An 18,226-nucleotide genomic window follows, 5' to 3' on the forward strand; every position below is an offset into this window, starting at 1 on the left:
TGCTTTCATCTACACACCTGAGCTGGAGAATGTGAACTCCAGTGCATCAGCACAAACCCACAGGAATGAAAATCCAAGAGACACTTTCCTGCCCTAACAGGGATGGGTATCTCACCTTCTGGCAGTGTGTAGGGCAGAGCAAAGGTCAGATATCTGAGTTTTGACCAAACAGAAAAGATCTGGATTTCAGGAAATCTCAGATTGTGCTACTAGAGCTGTGGCCAGATCCACTGCAGAGAAGACTGCATGAACTGGAGGCAGAGAGGGAAAGCAAAATGCCAAACTCCTTGGCAGTAAGCTTTCCATGGAAACCCAAGCTTTGGAGACCTCACAGGCTGGCCCTTCCTGAGAGCACTGTGCTATCCACAACTCACCGTCATGCAGGTTTGCTACACACCTACAAATCTTCCTTCTGTTGGAAGTCATTGACAGAATTCCCCTCTACTTTCAGAGCCCAACTGGGTTACAAGTGCTTTTTGAATGTGTTGGTTATACAGGTACTTGAACTGGAATCCAAGGAAAGATTGGGGTTTAGATGCTTCATCTGAATTTCTTTCTTTCCCTCTTCCCAGCACAGTTGTTGAGAGGCCAAGCCAAGTATCCTGATTGATACTGTACATCTAACCCGGTCGTTCAGGACAGCCAGCATCTACTTCACTAAGTAAAATAAGTCAGTTTCTGCCAGAGGAACCTGAAAGAGCAGCTAATTATGGACAAGGCTTGAAATGGTACTTGTGGTTCCACTGCAGGGGCATAAAATTACCATTTCTGTCTCTAAAGAGAGGTCCTCTGAGTGGAGCATAATAACACTTGGACATTTCTGGCATGTCAGAACATTTAGTTCCCGCAATAAAAAGTCTTTCATTAATCCACACAATACCTTTGAATGAGAAGCTGCTTGTAAGAGATAAACTGTGTCTTGGGCATTTCTGCTCCAGTATGCTGGAACCCTTCTTTGCATTTTTAGAATGTAGGCACCAGGAGCAAAACAAGCAATGCATTCCAAAGGAATACAAGAGGACACTGGAGACACTGTGGCACACGTGAACCGTGGCAAAGCACATCAAACGTGGAAAAGGAGAAATGAGCCTCAGATGGGCAGACAAACAGCCACACAGCAAAGAGAGGGCAAGGCTGCTGCCACACACAGCTCCCATGTGGCGTGTAGCATTTTGTGGGACTGGGTTGTGCAGCAAAGCAAAATGCTGCTTCAAACACCCCTTAGGGCTGGAGCAGCTGCACCAGGGAGCTGCCTTCCAACTTTGAACTGGCAGCAGGCAGCCTGCTCCGAGGATAGGGACCTTCCCTCAAAGCCTTGTTGCTCATAGTCTGATGGAGGTATGAATTTCCACAGCTCCCTTTTAACTGAGGCAGAAGACATGACCTTTGTGCTGTTCTTTTAATATGTCTGATGCAGGCTGATATTTTTCCAGAAATTTAATCCTGCGGTAAAAGAATGAAAATCAACACATCATACAGAGAGATTAGGAGAGAAAAGGGGGATGCAAAGTCATCAGGTGTTTATAATGCCTTAAAACCTGAAATGTTTCCTTGAGGATTCAAAATAAAAGTGCAAAACTAAGGGAAAGCAGACTCAGGTTCTCTCCTTCCCTAAAAGTTTGCCTGGCATCAATGAGGACAAGATTATGGTAACTTGGCTGGGTCACAGGCCACCTGCACCAGCTGCCTTCAGCTTTCCAGATGATTCCCATTGCCTAAGTCATAGAAACCACCTGGAAAAAGACACAGATCTGACCCAGTGACCACGTACCATGTCCTGGGACACACACCCTGCATATACAGCCAGTGACCAAGCCCTGGGCTACCACAGAGAGCTCTTTGCTAAATGGCAGTAAATGCTGCTGGGTAGCTAAAGTTTCAACTTCAATTCAGAGACTGCAGTCAGAAATCAAGCAATGAAAGAGTTTCTTTGAATTAACATTAGCAGCAAAAGGTAAAATACCAGAGATAGGGGAAACACAAAGGAAGAGGTATATGTTCATGCACACAAGCACACAGGAGTACCATTATCTTGTGCTGTGCTGATCAATTTTTCACTTCATTTCTCCTCCAACCTTTTTTTGGCCCCAAATATCCTTCAAAAGCTTTCACTGTCTGTAATAAATGACAATTCACCATACCTCAGGGCTCCAAGCCGATGAGCTGTCAGTAGCATCATTTACTTCCAATCCCTGGTTGGCAAATGCTGTCTCCATTTCCAGACGTCCTTCCCTGTGTGCCTGGCTGGCACCATCCCCAGTTCTGGGCTCCATCCTAAGCCCTTTGTGCTGCCCAGTGCCCTTACTCCTGGTTGTTGTTCTTGAATCAACAGATACACGGTCATCTTCACGATAAGAGAGGTTGTCTTGGTAACTCAGTTGGCTTAGTCCATCCAGATCTAACAATTTCAGCAAGAAAATAATTTCAGAGTGATTAGAACAAATTCCTCCCCTGTGCCAAAATGTGCCTTTCTCCCCTTTCTTTTATTTTTTTTTTAACTTTTCCCTAATCTCCAGTGCTTACAAGAGACAGTTTCTGTTTCCTCCAGCACTGAACCCATAAAATCACCAATCCTGTTTAAATCAGCATTTGATGGAGGGGACATGGCTGTTTCTCACCCCATCCTGAACTGAGAAACCTGTTGCCTTTACTTGAAAAAGTTATCCACCAAATACAAGTATCAACGGAGTGTCTGGGATATTCAAATGCAGCCCCAAAGCAATCTCTTCTACAAAAACACAGGTCAAACTACAGAAAAGCACAGCAGAGGCCTGATGAACAGGTATCACAATTTCCTCCTGTGCAGGAGGAGGAGGAGATGACACAAGTTAGCACTGTCCTCAAGAGCATGGTGCTGGTGAGGAAAGCAGCTTCACAGACATAACAGAGGACCAGCATTACCCTCTCACCCATCCCTGAGAGCTTAGGTGAGCGTGACCAGCTCCACAAACCAACTAGAAATCTCCAAATCCCATGCTTGGGCTGAATTGTCCCAAGGACAACTGAGGGGAGATGTGTTACCTAATTTCCTAACTGCTTTTATTAGTTTTAATTCATCTTGTCCTACACACACTTACTTCATGAGCTAGAGTAAGGTTCATTAATGAGAATAAAATAATCCTCTCTGCTTCACACCACTGATTCCTTTTCTACACCATTGAAATCTCTATTATGAACACAGGGTGCTTTTCTCTACTTCAAAGCACCAGTGAGAGCTCTCTGGATGGAGCAGCACAGATGATTACATGTCCAGGGACACAGATGAAAATGACATCAGGATTTGGCCTTGGATGGGTTCTGCAAGCACTTTCAGAAGAAAACCAGGGACATTCCTCCTCCTAATGCATCTCATGATGAGCCTTGCTTCAGGAGCATGGAGAGAGAGATTCTGCCTCCATCTTTTTCAAATAAGCAAAAAGCAGTCACAGTGACAGAATGATCTGTGCTTCCAGACAGCAGTGAAAACATAACAATTTCCTTTGCAAACAGAGCTGTTTGGAGTTTAAAGGTTTCACAGAAGGAGGTGAGGTTGGAGTGGCCTCTGGAGGTCATCTTGTCCACTCCCCTGCTCAAGATGGGCTACATCTTTCTTTGTTCCTACAAAGGTCACTACTAAAGAACAATCATTTTTTCAAATTTGGTCTCCAATTAAAGTTTTTAAAAGTAGTATTAATTGCTGTGTTTAACAGAAAATTATTAGTTGTTTTTGTTAAACAAAACAATATTTTTATTCCCTGTCTGATAAATGAGATAGAGAATCTGGTGCCAACTGACATGGAGAAGGCTGAGATGCCCAACAACTTTTTCTGCCTCAGTTTTCACTGTCAGTTGCTTGTCCCATATCTCTCAAGTCTGTGAATCTCCAGGCAGGGACTGGAGGAATGGAGTCCCACCCATCTTAGGAGATCAGGTTTGAAACCCTCTGAGGGACTTGAACATACACAAATCCATGGCACCAGATGAGATGCATTCCAGGGTCCTGAGGGGACTGGCTCATGCAAGAAAGACATGGACCTGTTAGAGCAGGGCCATGAAAATTGTCTGAGGGCTGAAACACCTTTTGCATGAAGACAGGCTGAGAGAGCTGGGGCTGTTCATCCTGGAGAGCAGAAGATGTCAGGAAGACCTTATTGCTGCTTTTCAATACTTGAAGAGGGATCATAAGAAAGATGGAGAGACAGTTTTTGCCAAGGCCTGTTGTGACAGGACAAGGGTAATGGTTTTAAACAGAAGGAGGTAAATTTAGATTGGATATAAGGAAGAAATTCTTTACAATGTGGTGGTGAGACCACTGGCACAGGCTGATCAGAGAAGCTGTGGGTGCCCCAGCACTAGAAATGTTCAAGGCCAGGCCAGATGGGGCTCTGAGTAACTTGATCAAGGCAGGGGGATTGGACTAGATAATTTTTCAAAGTCCCTTCCAACCTGAGCCCTTCTGTCATTCCCTAAAAAGTCTTAGAACAAGAAGCCCAAATCTTTCTGAGTTGAAAAAATTTTATGTTTGGCCTTAGCAGCAAATGTGCTGCTTCTGATGCTTATCTGCTCCACACACATGCAAAATCCAATGAGGGGAGTGGGCATTATATTCAGGAAATCTTTCCTGCAGATAAACAGAAGTCCTTGCTCCTCTTCTTGGCTGCTCTTTCAATTTAAGAACTCAGAAATTAGGAGAATAATTTTACCCCCTTTCTTCAACTATGAATGATCTCACACTCTCTCTCCCAGCAAAATGCTTCAAGCACAGTCACTTCAACTGAGAAGTCTGAGAGCATCTCACAGCTTTGTAATTATGGTCCTCTTCTTCATGGGAGATGGTCCTTCAGGAGCAAAGAGGGATCCAAATTCATATCTCTCAAACTCCAGGTGAGTGTTCTTCTCACTCCATTCTGAAATGCCAAACCCACCTCTTCTCCTCCTCCTCATCCTCCCATCTGGCAGAGCTAGTCCTGAAACTGAGAGCCCTTATTGTCTCACCTCTGCCCTGAGCTGAAAGTCTTGAGTGAGGGTAGAAAGTAATTTAATTTTTTTTGCCATTACCCCCATTCTTCTCTACAAATTCAGAAAGCAGAAAGAAGTCAACATAAGAGCATAAGGAAGAAATAAAATAACAGAAATTCCACGCATTTACAGAGACTGAATGGATACAGGCACTCCTTAAGGCATTTAATTAGCAAGCCAATGCCTAATACACATTTAAACAGTGGGTCATCCATCAAAGCACACACCACACAGCAGGCTTTCAGAATAAAATGCTTCTGTAGTAAGAAATTATCCTCACACAATTGTCTTGTGGGTTTGACTCCTGCTGGGATAATATCTAGATCAATAATAGAGGAATTTTCAAAAACTACATTAAAGCCATAAAAGTCTACCCGTAGCAGGAGAACTCCAGAAGTGTATTAATAGAGCAACCATCTCCCTAAGACTCAGGCACAGAATGAATGTGTTAGGAAAGCAAATGTAGTATTCAGGGGAAGTAATGGAAAAGGTGGTTCACCCAAACCAATCAGTGAAACAGTCTGGCTTTTTCTTTAAATTTAAAGCAGTTTGGTAAGAGATAATCACGTATAAATACCAGTATTAGATGATCATTACAGGTAATAGCCTGACTATACAGACTAGAACAACTACACCTCTCCAATTACATCCGTTCCAACATTATACTCACAAAATAAATGTTGAAAACAAAAGTTCCTCCTGTAAAGGAAAAGGTCAGAGCAGTAAAATGCCTGTAATTTACCTGAGAGATCTTTAAGGAAGAAAATGTCAACCGTCTTATGAATACCTGACGTGAATAAACAGCACAGCATCAGGAACAGAGGTTGAGACAGCATTATCTGAACTTTAATTAGCCAAGAGTCCCTGCAGAGCAATAGCAGACAATTCTAAAATTAAGGGCAGATAGTACTGTACAATGAAAAGGTGTGATTTATCTTAAGAATCCTGTCTCCCAGACTTTCCCATTCAGGTCACATGTACACAATCCAGGAAGAAGGCAAGAGGGATACTGGGTAGCAGAAATCACCAATGAATCAGAGAAGTTTGTGTTCAGAGTTGGAGAACTGTCTGTGAAGAAACTGTGACTTCCATCAGATGAAAGGATGAGCATGACCTCCTAATAGAACCCTAACAGGAGCTGGGATATGGAAGTGTGTCTCCAAAGATACAAGGAATGCTTAGCACATCAAACACTGAAAACCAGGCTGGAAAATATTGTGCAGTCCCTCCTCACAATGGCAGGTAAATGTTCTGGCTAATGTACAGTATATTTCTTTTTTTCAGTGACACACAATCCCTCAGTACGATGAATCATTACCACGTGCCAAAGAAATGTCCTGAGAGGTCTCATCACTTCCTAAAACCCAATGCCAGAGTTAAAAGATGAGGCCTGGTAGATCTTGCTAAATTAACACCACATAGTTCATTAACCCGTAAGAAACACAGATGAAGAATTTATGTGTGCCCATTACCTGTGCTGACCAAGGCCAAGTTTTCTCTGTGGACTCCAAGAAATCACTGTGCTTACACACACACACACAGACAAAAATTAAAATAAAACCAAAGAAAGCATGTATTTTCTTTGAAAGAAAATAGATCTCTTCTTTAGACTGTATAGAAACTCACAGAGAAAGTTAAAAACCTCTTTAAATATTGTCCAGAGGAGGAAAGCATTTCAGAATGGATCTAGGTATGTCTGGTCTTGAAATCCTCCTAGCTACAAGCAGTGATTTTCAAACCCCTCTTCCTATAAGACAGCAGAAATATGGCTTAGTGGGACTGAGATGTATTTGCCCTCACACAGCAGCAATCCTCTTGCCTGGCACCTGCTACAGCCCCAGTTCCAAACCACCCTGCAGTACCCCTGCACCTCTTGCACTGAGACAAACATGATGCAGGGAGACCAAGCAGTGCTCCTGCCCCTGGTTGTTTTGAGATTAGCCACCAAAAGAGTGCTAAAAAACTTCCTAGAAGAGCCTCAAAGGAGCAGAATCATTACCTAATTACAACATATCTAAACAAAAATGGCTTGTAAATTTTAGGGGTTAAAGAGAAAAAGGATCTTAAATTTCAAGTGGCATTATGCAATCAGGCCAAGATTGTTTAATTTACCACATGCTGGGTAATAGTCTGAGAAGGCTCCATGTTTCCAGAGCTAAAATAGGCTCTTTATTAACAGGGTGATTTGCAGCGAGGCTGTGGGCAGAGCTGGCATTCAAGCCTGTTCAAGTCCCCAGAGCATCTTCTAAACACTTCCTTCATGCTGTGTGCACTCCAAGATCTATTCAGGTTACTACAAAGATTTTTTAACAGGTGAAAAGTTAAAGCTAAAATGAGTCCAAAGTGCAGACTGTCACGACAGTGAAAACAGAAACAGGGGGTCAAGGAAACTCTCCTGTGAGAACATGATGTGAGAAGACTTTGCCGTATGCCAAGGCTGAGTGGGAGAGAAGTTATTCAGGGCTCTCCAAGATGCTCAGCTTCACTGTGTGCCTGAGTTTGCCATAGATCTTGGATTATGTAAGAGATGAAAACTACCAGCAATATGAGTAAAAGACTTGTTAAGAGTATACAAGAAGAGAAGTCTCAGACAAAGCCTGAACATGCCATGGTCCCAGTCTGGACTCAGCACTTTCAAAAGATCCTCATTCCTCCCACTGAGAGGATCTGCTCAGCTCAAACAGTGTGTGATACACCCTTGGGGCACAATGATGGCTTTAAATCCACAGATTTTTATGTTTCATGATCATGCCACCAGCTAGGTACCTCTGAAAATAAGAGCAACTCTGCACTGTGTTGTACCAGAAGAAGAGCTAGATGGAGAGACATATCCTCAAATGATCTAATTGGAAGGTGCATTAAATTCAAGCAATTATATTTCAAAATTAAAACATTCTATTGAACTAAAAACAAAGGGCACTTTTATGGCTCTTCTCTATAATGAACTTCTCCAGATTTTAGAATGTGTTCAGGCCAATTTTCTAAATAGCTATGTTTTTAAATTCATTTCATCTCTGTTTGTATAAAAGAGTCATTACATTAGTCCATGGAAGATCATAAAATTCTTCCCTTCTGTGCCATAAATTTTTAGTTTCTGTCATTGCCTGACATTTGGCATATGCACTGGCAAACGATACAGCATAATTCATTCAATGTTCACCTTGTGTTTGTGAAGTTGTTACAAAAGGAGACATTCAGCTTCTGCTAAAAGGCTTGCTAAAGAGATGACTTATGTGACACAGATAAAAAATAATTAGAACCAAGTCCTGCAGTCTTTACTCTGGAAAAATTTCCAATAAAAGTCCATGAGAATCCCTGCAGGTTAAGGAAACAGAATTCAATAACAATATGCAATTAATGGAAAGATCTTTATGAACTTCAGCAAGTCCTGGACCAGGACACTTCCCTCTAAGCATTTTAGCTGCAGGTAAAATCAGGAAACCAAGTTTAGCAAGAGAGAATGGAAGAACCAGGATTTGTTCTCCACAACAAAAGAACCTCTCTGCGTTGAGGCTACAGATTTCAGACTCCAACTTCTTTAACCCTGTTCTATGCAAGCAGTACCTCTGCACCTCTGTCCTGTGCTCCTTGTGGCTGGAGGGCAAGTGGCTGAATTTGGGTCTACACTCCACCTGCTTTTTATTCAGGTACTTCTGATCAAAAACTCTGTGACCATGACACAGAGGTCTCAAACTGTTTAGTCATGTCATGGTTATTGCCTGAAGGTGCTGCCTGTTCATCCTCCTCCCCATATCTGTTCACTGGGAGAAAAACACCACTCAGGCTTTAGACAGTCTGCTGCCCCTGGCCCAGAAGCCAGAGGACACAGCACACTTCTGCCTCTCAGGTGCACCCTCTGGGGGGAAAAAGTGACCGAGGATTTAGGGAGGACCGGGGCATGAACTGGAGAATCACCTGCTGCTTCAAACCTCTGGAGGGCTTGGTGATGTCATATTGTATCAGCAACATTTACATGTTATTGGACCCTGCTCAACTCTGCATGTTAACCTATTTTTTTTAATGAAGATTTTTAACAGAGCAAAACACAAGGTCACAATACACAGAAGGACCACCTGTAAAATCATTGCATGTGCAAAGGCAAAGTAGCAAACAAAGGACTTGAAAACTTTTTCATGCTTCCATTCTCCTGCAGCCCCTGCCAAGGTGGGGAGAGACCTTCTTTTGTGCAGAAAAGCAACTCAGATGTAACCTGCTCAGGGTAGCGCCACAAACACATAAATACTGCACGTGGCTAACAGGCACTGCTGACTCCATCTGCCAGCAGCAGACGAGCTCGGGAGACCAATGTAAATTCTAACCTTTAAAAGTGAAGATAACACATTTGAGCACATCCCCGTGCTGCCCTTGCCCTCCTGCTGCCAGCACGTGCAGTGCACAGGGGATGGCTGTACCCTCCTTAGTGCTGAGCACCTGCCAGATGGGGAAAAGAAGGCTCAGGACATGCTGTATATACCTGGCCTGGCTTGCTCAGGATGGAAACACAGAAGCATTTTGCTGATGTCCCTGCCAGCAGCACCAGGGGAGCACAGCAGCAGGACGTTGGAAGCGGTGGGACAGCAGCAGTGACTTTGCACTCACAGATTTGTGTGTGAACAGCCCAGCTGTCGAGTGTGGTCAGGCCACTGCTCATTCTGCAACATGAAGGGCATGATTTGGTTGCCAAGACTCACTTTGGTAATCTCCATGGCAAACTCTAGCAGCTGAGCAGTGGAGAAGGAGGCTCTCCCATTTTGGGAAGCTAAGCACCTTCCTCCGCCTCAAACCTCACATCAACCACAGGTGAGGAAACTGGAACCTGCTTTTACATACTCTGCTAGGTCTATTAAAAATCTGCAGTATAAACTTAATGACAAGTGCTGTCACAGCTCCATAAATCTGCCTGCTGCTGCACAGGAGACTGCACTCCTCTCCCAGGACAGAGCACCAAAGCCAGCTGATCCCAGCAGAAGCTGACCCCTTTCATGCCACCACTCTGGTAGGTTTGACCCTCTGGTGTGGTGTGCCACAGTTTGACAACAAGCCTGCTCTTCCTGCTGGAAAACTGCTCCCAGCTGGAGGAAAAAAGCTGTGTTTGTACTCTGATAAAAGTGAAAAATTTTTAAACATTAGTTTGTAAACGGTCGGTGACCAGCTGTCATAAAATTTGATTACTTTTATGTAAGCTATTAAAAATAACCTTCTTTGAAATTTTCTTAGATAAAAATTATTTCAAGCTGTAACAACCCCATGGCTTAAATGTGATCTATTCAAATAATCAAAACACATAAAAATAAACATTCCTTTCAGTCAACTACCTGCATTTCTACCTGCAGCTCATGTAAGCTCTACAAAATTTATCTAATTGCTCAGCAAACGCTATTAAGTTCTACTTAAGATATATGTGTATATCTTTTGGGTGATTAAGACAAAAATAAAAAACTATCCCGGTTTAACCAAAAGCCCACATTTCACTCAAACAACTTTCTAAAAATCCTGTGTAAAATAACATCTTTAGTAATTAAACCACACCTTTCACCATTTTCTCAAACAATTGTAACATTAAAATTCTGGGTCTACAGGTGTGAGGCTGTAAACTTAGATAAATGTGCCTAAACATAACGTGAAATTCCGATTGTTACAAGAAATTTCGCAAAGGCCACGTGGATGCAGGACTCCTGGACAGCTCCTGTCAGGGCACTGACCCGCCTGCAACTCCCTCCAAAACACAGCAGAGCCCTTTGGCTGCTTGACTTTGATTTCAACTTCCCCAATCCCCAAGGCACGACTGCATCACTTGTTATGACAGTGGCTGCCATTCCTCACAAATATTTGGAAGCACACAGGCTAATTAAACGGTGGCACTGGGGAATCTGCAGCAAATGCCTGATGTGTCTGCTGCTGAATCACTGCCTGAGCAGCCAGCAGCTCCGTGTCAACTTAATATCTCTGTATTAATAAAAGTAACTTAACCCAGGGGAGAGGAAAACGATCACCATTCAAACACACAAGTGTCCTGATTAGCAAAGGACAAGGGGGAAGCATTTTCTCTATCACCATGGAAACTTAAATAAAGGGCCCGTAATTACAATCTAAATTCTGGAGAGATAATGAATACATCTTGAGATCTGCAGATGTTGTGTAGCATATACATATTTCTAGCAACTTCAACTCAATTACTTCTATGCAGCATCTGTTTTACAAATCAACTTCCCACTGCTCCTAAGGAGGCATGTGGGATTTTTTTTTTTTTTTTTTTTTTTCCCCAGAGGAGGCTGTGGGGGAAGAAGGGTGACCTCTTTTTCTGGCAAGGTATTTCAAACTACCACTATTTATTTAGAAATTTCAAACACCCAGTCAGTTACAAAGTTAGCTTACAGGCATTCAAATACACCAAGCTAAAACGCATGAAATAAATAATTCAAGAAGTCTCTGCAGTGTTACCAAGTATAAAGAACAACTTATCGTTTGCTCCAAGCCTACCCAAGAAAAAGAATTACTGAATAAAATACATTATGTAGGTGTGAAATATAGAGGTACTGCACATATCCTGTCTGCCTACATATTAAAAAACAACAAACAACAGTCATTTTGGCTGAACAATGGAAACTTTCCAAATGCCAAATTTCTGGTTTTCCTATACATTTAATGTTGCTCTTCTGCATCCACTTTTGTCTTAGAGATTTTGATTCTGCTGTACGGAAGTCAGTGGGAGTTTCAATGGGAACATCACCAAGCCCTGAAGGAAGCAGAAGTAGTACACAAAAGAAATGCATTTGATCACATAAACAAGACAATATCAGTACATCTATGCATAATGCATGCACTCAGAGCATCCCAGGAGCACTTGTGGCTGTGCTATTTGCTTTTACAGAAACAGTCACACAGGTCTGGCCTTAAAATTTTCATGATCAAGATGACAGAGAGGAACAGTGATCTGTAACAGCTCCTACCTCAGCAAAACCCAGAACTGTGCACAGAAAGAAAAGGGCTTTTCTTTGGAAAACGGGCAAGGTCTGCTGCAAACAAGGGATTTGTTAAAGCTTCTCAGAGAAAGGAGGAACATTTTGTACAGGGAACACGCAGCAACACACATGGAGTTGCTCCTATCAATTCCTAGGTGGCTACAGCTCTGCAGTAGTTTTCAGTCTGGAGTCTTCTTCCTGCTCTTACTGTCAGACACTTGAACTGGGAATTCAAACTGATGCACAAAGTAATGCAACTGCCTGATTTAGGCTTGACTGAAGAGGAGGGCACCCAATCCAAACCCCTCCCTTAGATCCCAAATGTGTTCAAAATCACTGGAGTAGACCCACACTTCTACACACTGATAGGACACTGCTGACTAACACCCCCTGGTCTTTTACTAATGGAGAGGATTTCTCCTTGCACCATCCCTATGTGTTTTCATCCCTTTCTGCCAGGTATAAAAAACAGGGAAAAATTTGGTGTCCAGTGCTAAAGGTGAGGTTTGCCCCTCTCTGCTAAGTGTCAATAGACAGTGCCCTGCTTTTGCCATCTCTGCCTCTCCATCTGTCCTCATCCCATGGCCAAACCAACTGGGAAGCTCCCCAAGGGGAGTGCATTTGGGTGTTTGCATGAAATGCAGGCAAAGAGAATCACAGCTTAGAAACCTTTGTACCAGGGGATATTTACAACAAAAATAATTTTTAAGAAAAGAGAACAAAACAACAGAAGAGAGAGGAATCTCAGAAAAAGGCATTTTTTGGCTCTGACCACCTCTACAGTGAAACAATACAGCAGTCAGAGCAATACACCCCAATTCTGTGCACTGCTGTGCAAAGAAATAGAGGACTGCCCACAGAAAACAGCATGAAAACCAGCATATTTTCCTGTTGTTTCTTTCCTACTCCCAAAATTGGATTTTAAAAATAGGAACATGGGATTCCATATCAAACTGGCTCTCACTGTGCTGCCTAAGGTTCTTCCATAGCTATAGGAAATGGCAGCCAAGAGGCTGAACCACAATCATCCCTGATTTTCCCAATCACCTACTTTACATCTTACATGTGGAGCAAATATGAGTCAGGCTTCATTTGTGCTACTGGGTTCTATTAGCACAGGCCCAGGATTTGTGCAGAAGTGGAAGAAAAGAGAGATTACACACTGTAGGAGACACTGCTAAGACAGGAAAACCCCTGGTGCGGATGCAGTTACATCCATGAGTCAGCCTGCAGCTCTCTGGCAGCTCAGGTTAGGTTGTGTGCACGAAATGTGCAGCTGCAGAGGCAGAAAAGCACCTTCTGTCAGCAGATGTCATGTTACACTGGGGACACTGCAGAGCACAGGTGGAGCTGAGTGTGCTCTCGGGTGTGGGGCTGGAAAGGCTCATGGGCTCAGAAACTAAACATACTGCTGGATGCCAAAGGTAGGTGAAGTCCTTTCTTTCCAACAAAAAAAACCTTTCCCCTCACCAGTACTGTTTTTGTGACAGTTTTCCTGGTAGCTTTCATACCACAATGGGTTGAATTCCTTCAGGTTCCCCATCCATCATTTCTTCTATTTGTTTGTTTGGCTTGGATATGAACTTCCTCAAATGCAAGGGAGTCACTTCCTAAACTTCCTCCAGTACACCTAAGGAAGCTTCTCTGGATTGGCACTAGTTCCTTTCAGCTAGCAGAAATCAAACTGGCCAAGGAAACGTCCAGGAAACTCAGGTCACTGACTTTGCTCCTCTTTAAAGCAGTTTCAGCACTCCACATGAGACCCAGTGTATGCACACACCATTCACAGCACCCAAACATCAGCTTCACACCCACAAGCCTTTGTTTGCTGATTAATAGTGTGGAAATGAACTCCCTCAAGAAGATATTTGTTTGGATTTGCTACAGAAAACAACAGCATTGCAACAAGGCAGATATTTATTTTCCCACTGATTTTTCTAATTGTAACTTTGTTTGCTGCCAGAGGATTGATTCACCACAGCTCCCCTTTACTGCTGCAGTAACACCACAGCACTCCCAGGAAAATCACCAACTTTGGGAGCAGCAGTGGGTGGGAATGTGGTGCAGCAAGACTCACATGCCTTCAGGACCGAAGCTGTCACCCAAAAGAAACAACCCTGTCCTCCTGCCCTTCCCCTCTTCCCTTTGTTTCAATTTTGGCAGTCACATGGCCAACTCACCTGGTTTAAAAGTAACAGGGAAGGGGCTGCTGGGTCTTGTTTGAAGCAAGAGGCTGGGCTGCTTCACCACACAGTGGCTTGCTCCTGAGGCCAGGCATGGGAAGCAGCTCAGCTGTGTGACTGGGGAAGGATGTTGTATCTCAGCTGCAGTTTTACATCAATAACAGGCAATTGCAAAACTCAGGCCCAAGGGGTTTACAGCTACATTATTTATGGCTATAAGTCTAACCCTTAAAACTGACCTCGAGACACAGAACTCCAGCAAACCACAGGGCTCTCATTAATCCAAATTCAGGGCTTTCTCTCCAGCACCACCAGTCTCATTATTTGCTAGAAAATACTCCCACAACAATTACGCTCTATAGACTGTACAGGTTTGAATCTCTCTCAGCCCAAGGAGATAAATGCCTCCAAACACCCAGCTTGTGGGGGAAAGTCCTCATGAGTCCCTCCAGGGATGCTTCATCTCACAGGGGTACTGAGCTCTCTAGGAGGGGAGCACCTGCCTGGACAAAAGGGAACTTTTAGGTGGTGCAGTGATGCCATGAGAGCATCAGCTGTTTCCATGGTCATGGTGATGCCTTAGGTTTTAACTTTCATATTTTTCAGATTCTTCACTGCTCAGTGTGTAACTCTGAAGTTTCTTGTAGCCTGTTAATTTCTGCTCTCTCATGCTAGGCAGATATAACAAAGCCTCTCCAAGCCTGCTCTTCAAGGACACCCAGACTGTCCTAGGCCCAAAAAGTATAAACCAAAGAGCCACTAAGGGGGGCAAGCAGAGGGGAATTACATCATTAAACTGAATCTTTTATAGGTTTGGTTCATTTGCATAACAGGGTTAATTCTCCAATTAAAGTGTGAAGAACTCGGGGCCTGTTGTCCATCTTGGGGTCCATCTTGGCAATAGCCTCTGGCTCCCCAGGGGTACCTTTGAAGGCCTTTCAAATAAATACCTACCTTTATTCCCTTACTCCTTTCTAGTCTCTGTTTCTAGGAGGCCTCTTAAGGCATCAATGGGAGGGGATTTTCTACACATTTGGCTATGGACTGATTTAAGAGTCAACCCAAGTCATTCATGCTGGTCTACAAATAGGTACTGATGAAGTGTCCCTAAGTCCATCTGTGGAAACTGCATGAGAATCACACAAACAGCATCTGTGGAGGTACAGCCCAACCACACCTTCCTCATTGCCTGCAAGACCCCCAGAGCTCAACAATGACATTCCCTGTCCTTAAAACTACACAGTTTTACCTCCAAGACTGTAATCTCCCTATTTCTTTTCATTCCAGAAAATGAATCTTCCCTTTGGTTACTAAAACCTCTTCAGGAGTCTATGAGGCCACTCCAAAGGATGGCTGCTGCCACCAGGTCATTACAACAGCCAAAAAATTAACTAGGCACAAGGAATTTATATCCACACCCCTATCTGGCAAAGGGTGAAGATCAACACCAGCTCACCTTTTGGCAGAGTGATCCCATCTTATATAACCTTACGTTAGTGGGTTTTGTGCTGTTAAGCAATGCAAGGAGGCTGGGAGGTAACAGGGATGGATCATCTGTGCTTCCAGCAAGCCCCTGCAGGCCAAGCTAGCAACAACTGCAACAGAAAAGAAGAACCACCAAAAAAAGAAAAAAAAAAGCCAAGCAGTACTACTGCTTGTGTCAGCACACAGAAATACTATGTTCCAGCTCTGCACAGAGTGCTGCTAGTATTGCCTGCACGTAACCTCCACCACAACACAATGAGATCATTCACACCTGCCTCGCCTGTAGTAGGAGAGGGAAGGTGAGGAGGCAGGGTTTCTAGGAGAGAGGCAGCATTTCCCAGATGCTGCCAAGATGCTGTTTATTGGTAAATGAAGTCTCTTGAGTCCTAAACAACCTTCCCAGAGGAAGATAGAGTCGCAACTGCCATATGGAGAGTGGGAAGAGGATGTCACTTAGCAAAAGTGGATCAGAAAATACATGCACAAACACACACGCTCACACACAATTTGTTCTGTAACTGCACAGAATGGCAAAATCCATTTCATCCTCTCAAATAAATCCTTCTCCATACAGCTTATGCAACCTTCTAGATGACAAGAGCAGATGAGAAGTACTCCTGAACAGAGCATCCTTCCCCATGCCCCCAGGGAGATGGGCACAAGGAAGCTTTGCCCTCCAGACAAGGAACTTGGTGAAAACCCAAACCACTGATCTACTGTGGGCTGACAAAGATACTGTGTCTAAAACCATTGACTGAGGATGAAAAGCAATGCTGACAAGCCCAAGACAGAGCTGGCAATGGTACCACCTTCGAAAATTTGTGTTTTGAACCACTGCTTGGCTTCACTTCCCCAGCTGTAAAGCTGACATGCCACAATCCACCCTCCTCTCGCAGCTGTTGTGTTCTCTTATCCCCACTGACTCCTGGATGAAGATCCCTTATAATTTGAAAATTTGAAGACACAGAACCGCAAAGGAGTACTTCAAATATGAGTAGGAACATTGCGCCACCTTCTCAAGGACAAAAGTCTGTGCACAAACACTCTGAGTGGTTCTGAATTTCCCAGAGAGAAAGCATTCAATGCAAGCTCACGTCTGCACTTCACTTCAGAAAGCCATGGGCTTGTATCACATTCTTCAGAGACCAGATGCATGCCCCCAGTCACGTTTGTGCTTCGTCCCACTCGAGCTGCTAGGAGTATTTTCTCTGAAGTGTTTTTGTCCACTGTCTGCCTTTGCTTTCATTCCCTTAGTGCTTGTGGTGGTATTGATTCAGTGTAGCCTCTTTAAATGTCCTTCTTAGAGCACAGGCACTGATTTTTATAGGCCTACATTCTGGCTAGAACACTGGCTGGCTCCATACCCAGACAGGTGATAAAATTCATAAACACTTCACTTCTCAATGTGGAGACTGGCCATCTAGCTATTTCAGTCTCAAGTTCAAGCAGAAATTTAATTTATCACATAATCAACATCTTTTTCTTATGGGTATATTTTGCTATATGGGTTTACAGGACCTAATGAAAACCTCACTTCTTGCCTAGGATTTCCTGTCCATGTGAAGGGTCATTTACTGAGGTCAGGAGTGTTCATACAGAGCAGAAAGAATAATTTCCTTTACTACAGCAATTACTGGCAAAAATCAATGACCCCTGTTAAGCTGGAGGCCAAGGTAAGTAAATGCAATAGTGCTTTCTAGATTTAAAAACTCCCAGAGCCTCAGAGGTGTGCTTCTCCTTACACATGTCCTGAGGAAAACCAGCCAGCCATCTAGACAGGGGTGTCACACTTCCTAGCATTCCAAGGCCATAAAAATTATTGTAGCGCAACTGAAATGCAACCTTTAGCTGGCACTGAGATTGTCCAATTGATGGGGGGGAAAAAAATCTCTAAGTTCTCCTTGCAGTGGAAGTACTGTCCTCACCTGTGAATTACTCCAGTGCTGTGAGCAGTGTCTGACAGCCTGGGAGGCTTCCACCACAGCACTTGCTGGGCTAAAATAGTTCAGCTGTGCTTCAGAAGGCTCAGCTCTGCTGCTGTGTCTGTCCCCGTGCCTTTTCGGAGCAGTGTCTGCAGAGACTGAGAAGTTAATGGTCACTTTGGCTTTTTGTTTGCAAAGGACAACAGCCCTGAGGGAGAAGTGGGCTAAAGCCCTTGCTTTCATTGCAGTTATTGCTGTTCTTCATTTTTTTTGTTATTACAGTTTTTTTCCCCTTTAGATTCATGCTGGGAAGCAGAAGGACTGGCCACCTCTACCCTTCTTGCAGTGCACTACTTTCAGATGTGGTTTATTGCTCCACTGTTTGGTTGGTTTTTTCTTTTAAATTCTTAAGCCAAATGTGCAATGATGGATCTGGCAGCCACACTCCTGCCAGCCACCCCCAGTCAGCTGAGCAGCAGCGTCTCAGTCATGGGGGGATGCAAGGGCTGCTCTCTCCCTGCTCTGCACTGTGAGACATTGTCACAAACACTGAGGTCAGACAATGGACAAGGGTCTGAGAGAGCAAGTTCATCTGTTTCTGCAAAATTCACAACCACATGATTTGCCACTGGTGGCAGCAATCTGCACACACAGAAGCCTCTGCCTTGCCATCATT

The 18,226-nt window shown here is 43.7% G+C and overlaps 1 protein-coding gene across 2 annotated transcripts in view; it reads right to left on the bottom strand.

Moving 5' to 3' along the window:
* Positions 1 to 18,226, bottom strand: part of SYT16 (synaptotagmin 16) — a 47,740-nt gene that overhangs the window by 14,389 nt on the left and 15,125 nt on the right. For both annotated transcript variants that reach the window (XM_017738916.1, XM_008637277.2), the window contains exon 3: positions 2,142 to 2,398. In XM_017738916.1, the coding sequence (XP_017594405.1) occupies positions 2,142 to 2,398 (257 nt within the window). The remainder of the gene's footprint in view (positions 1 to 2,141; positions 2,399 to 18,226) is intronic.

The sequence above is a fragment of the Corvus brachyrhynchos genome, unplaced genomic scaffold (genome assembly GCF_000691975.1).
Source record: "Corvus brachyrhynchos isolate BGI_N302 unplaced genomic scaffold, ASM69197v1 scaffold245, whole genome shotgun sequence".
Lineage (NCBI taxonomy): Eukaryota > Metazoa > Chordata > Aves > Passeriformes > Corvidae > Corvus > Corvus brachyrhynchos.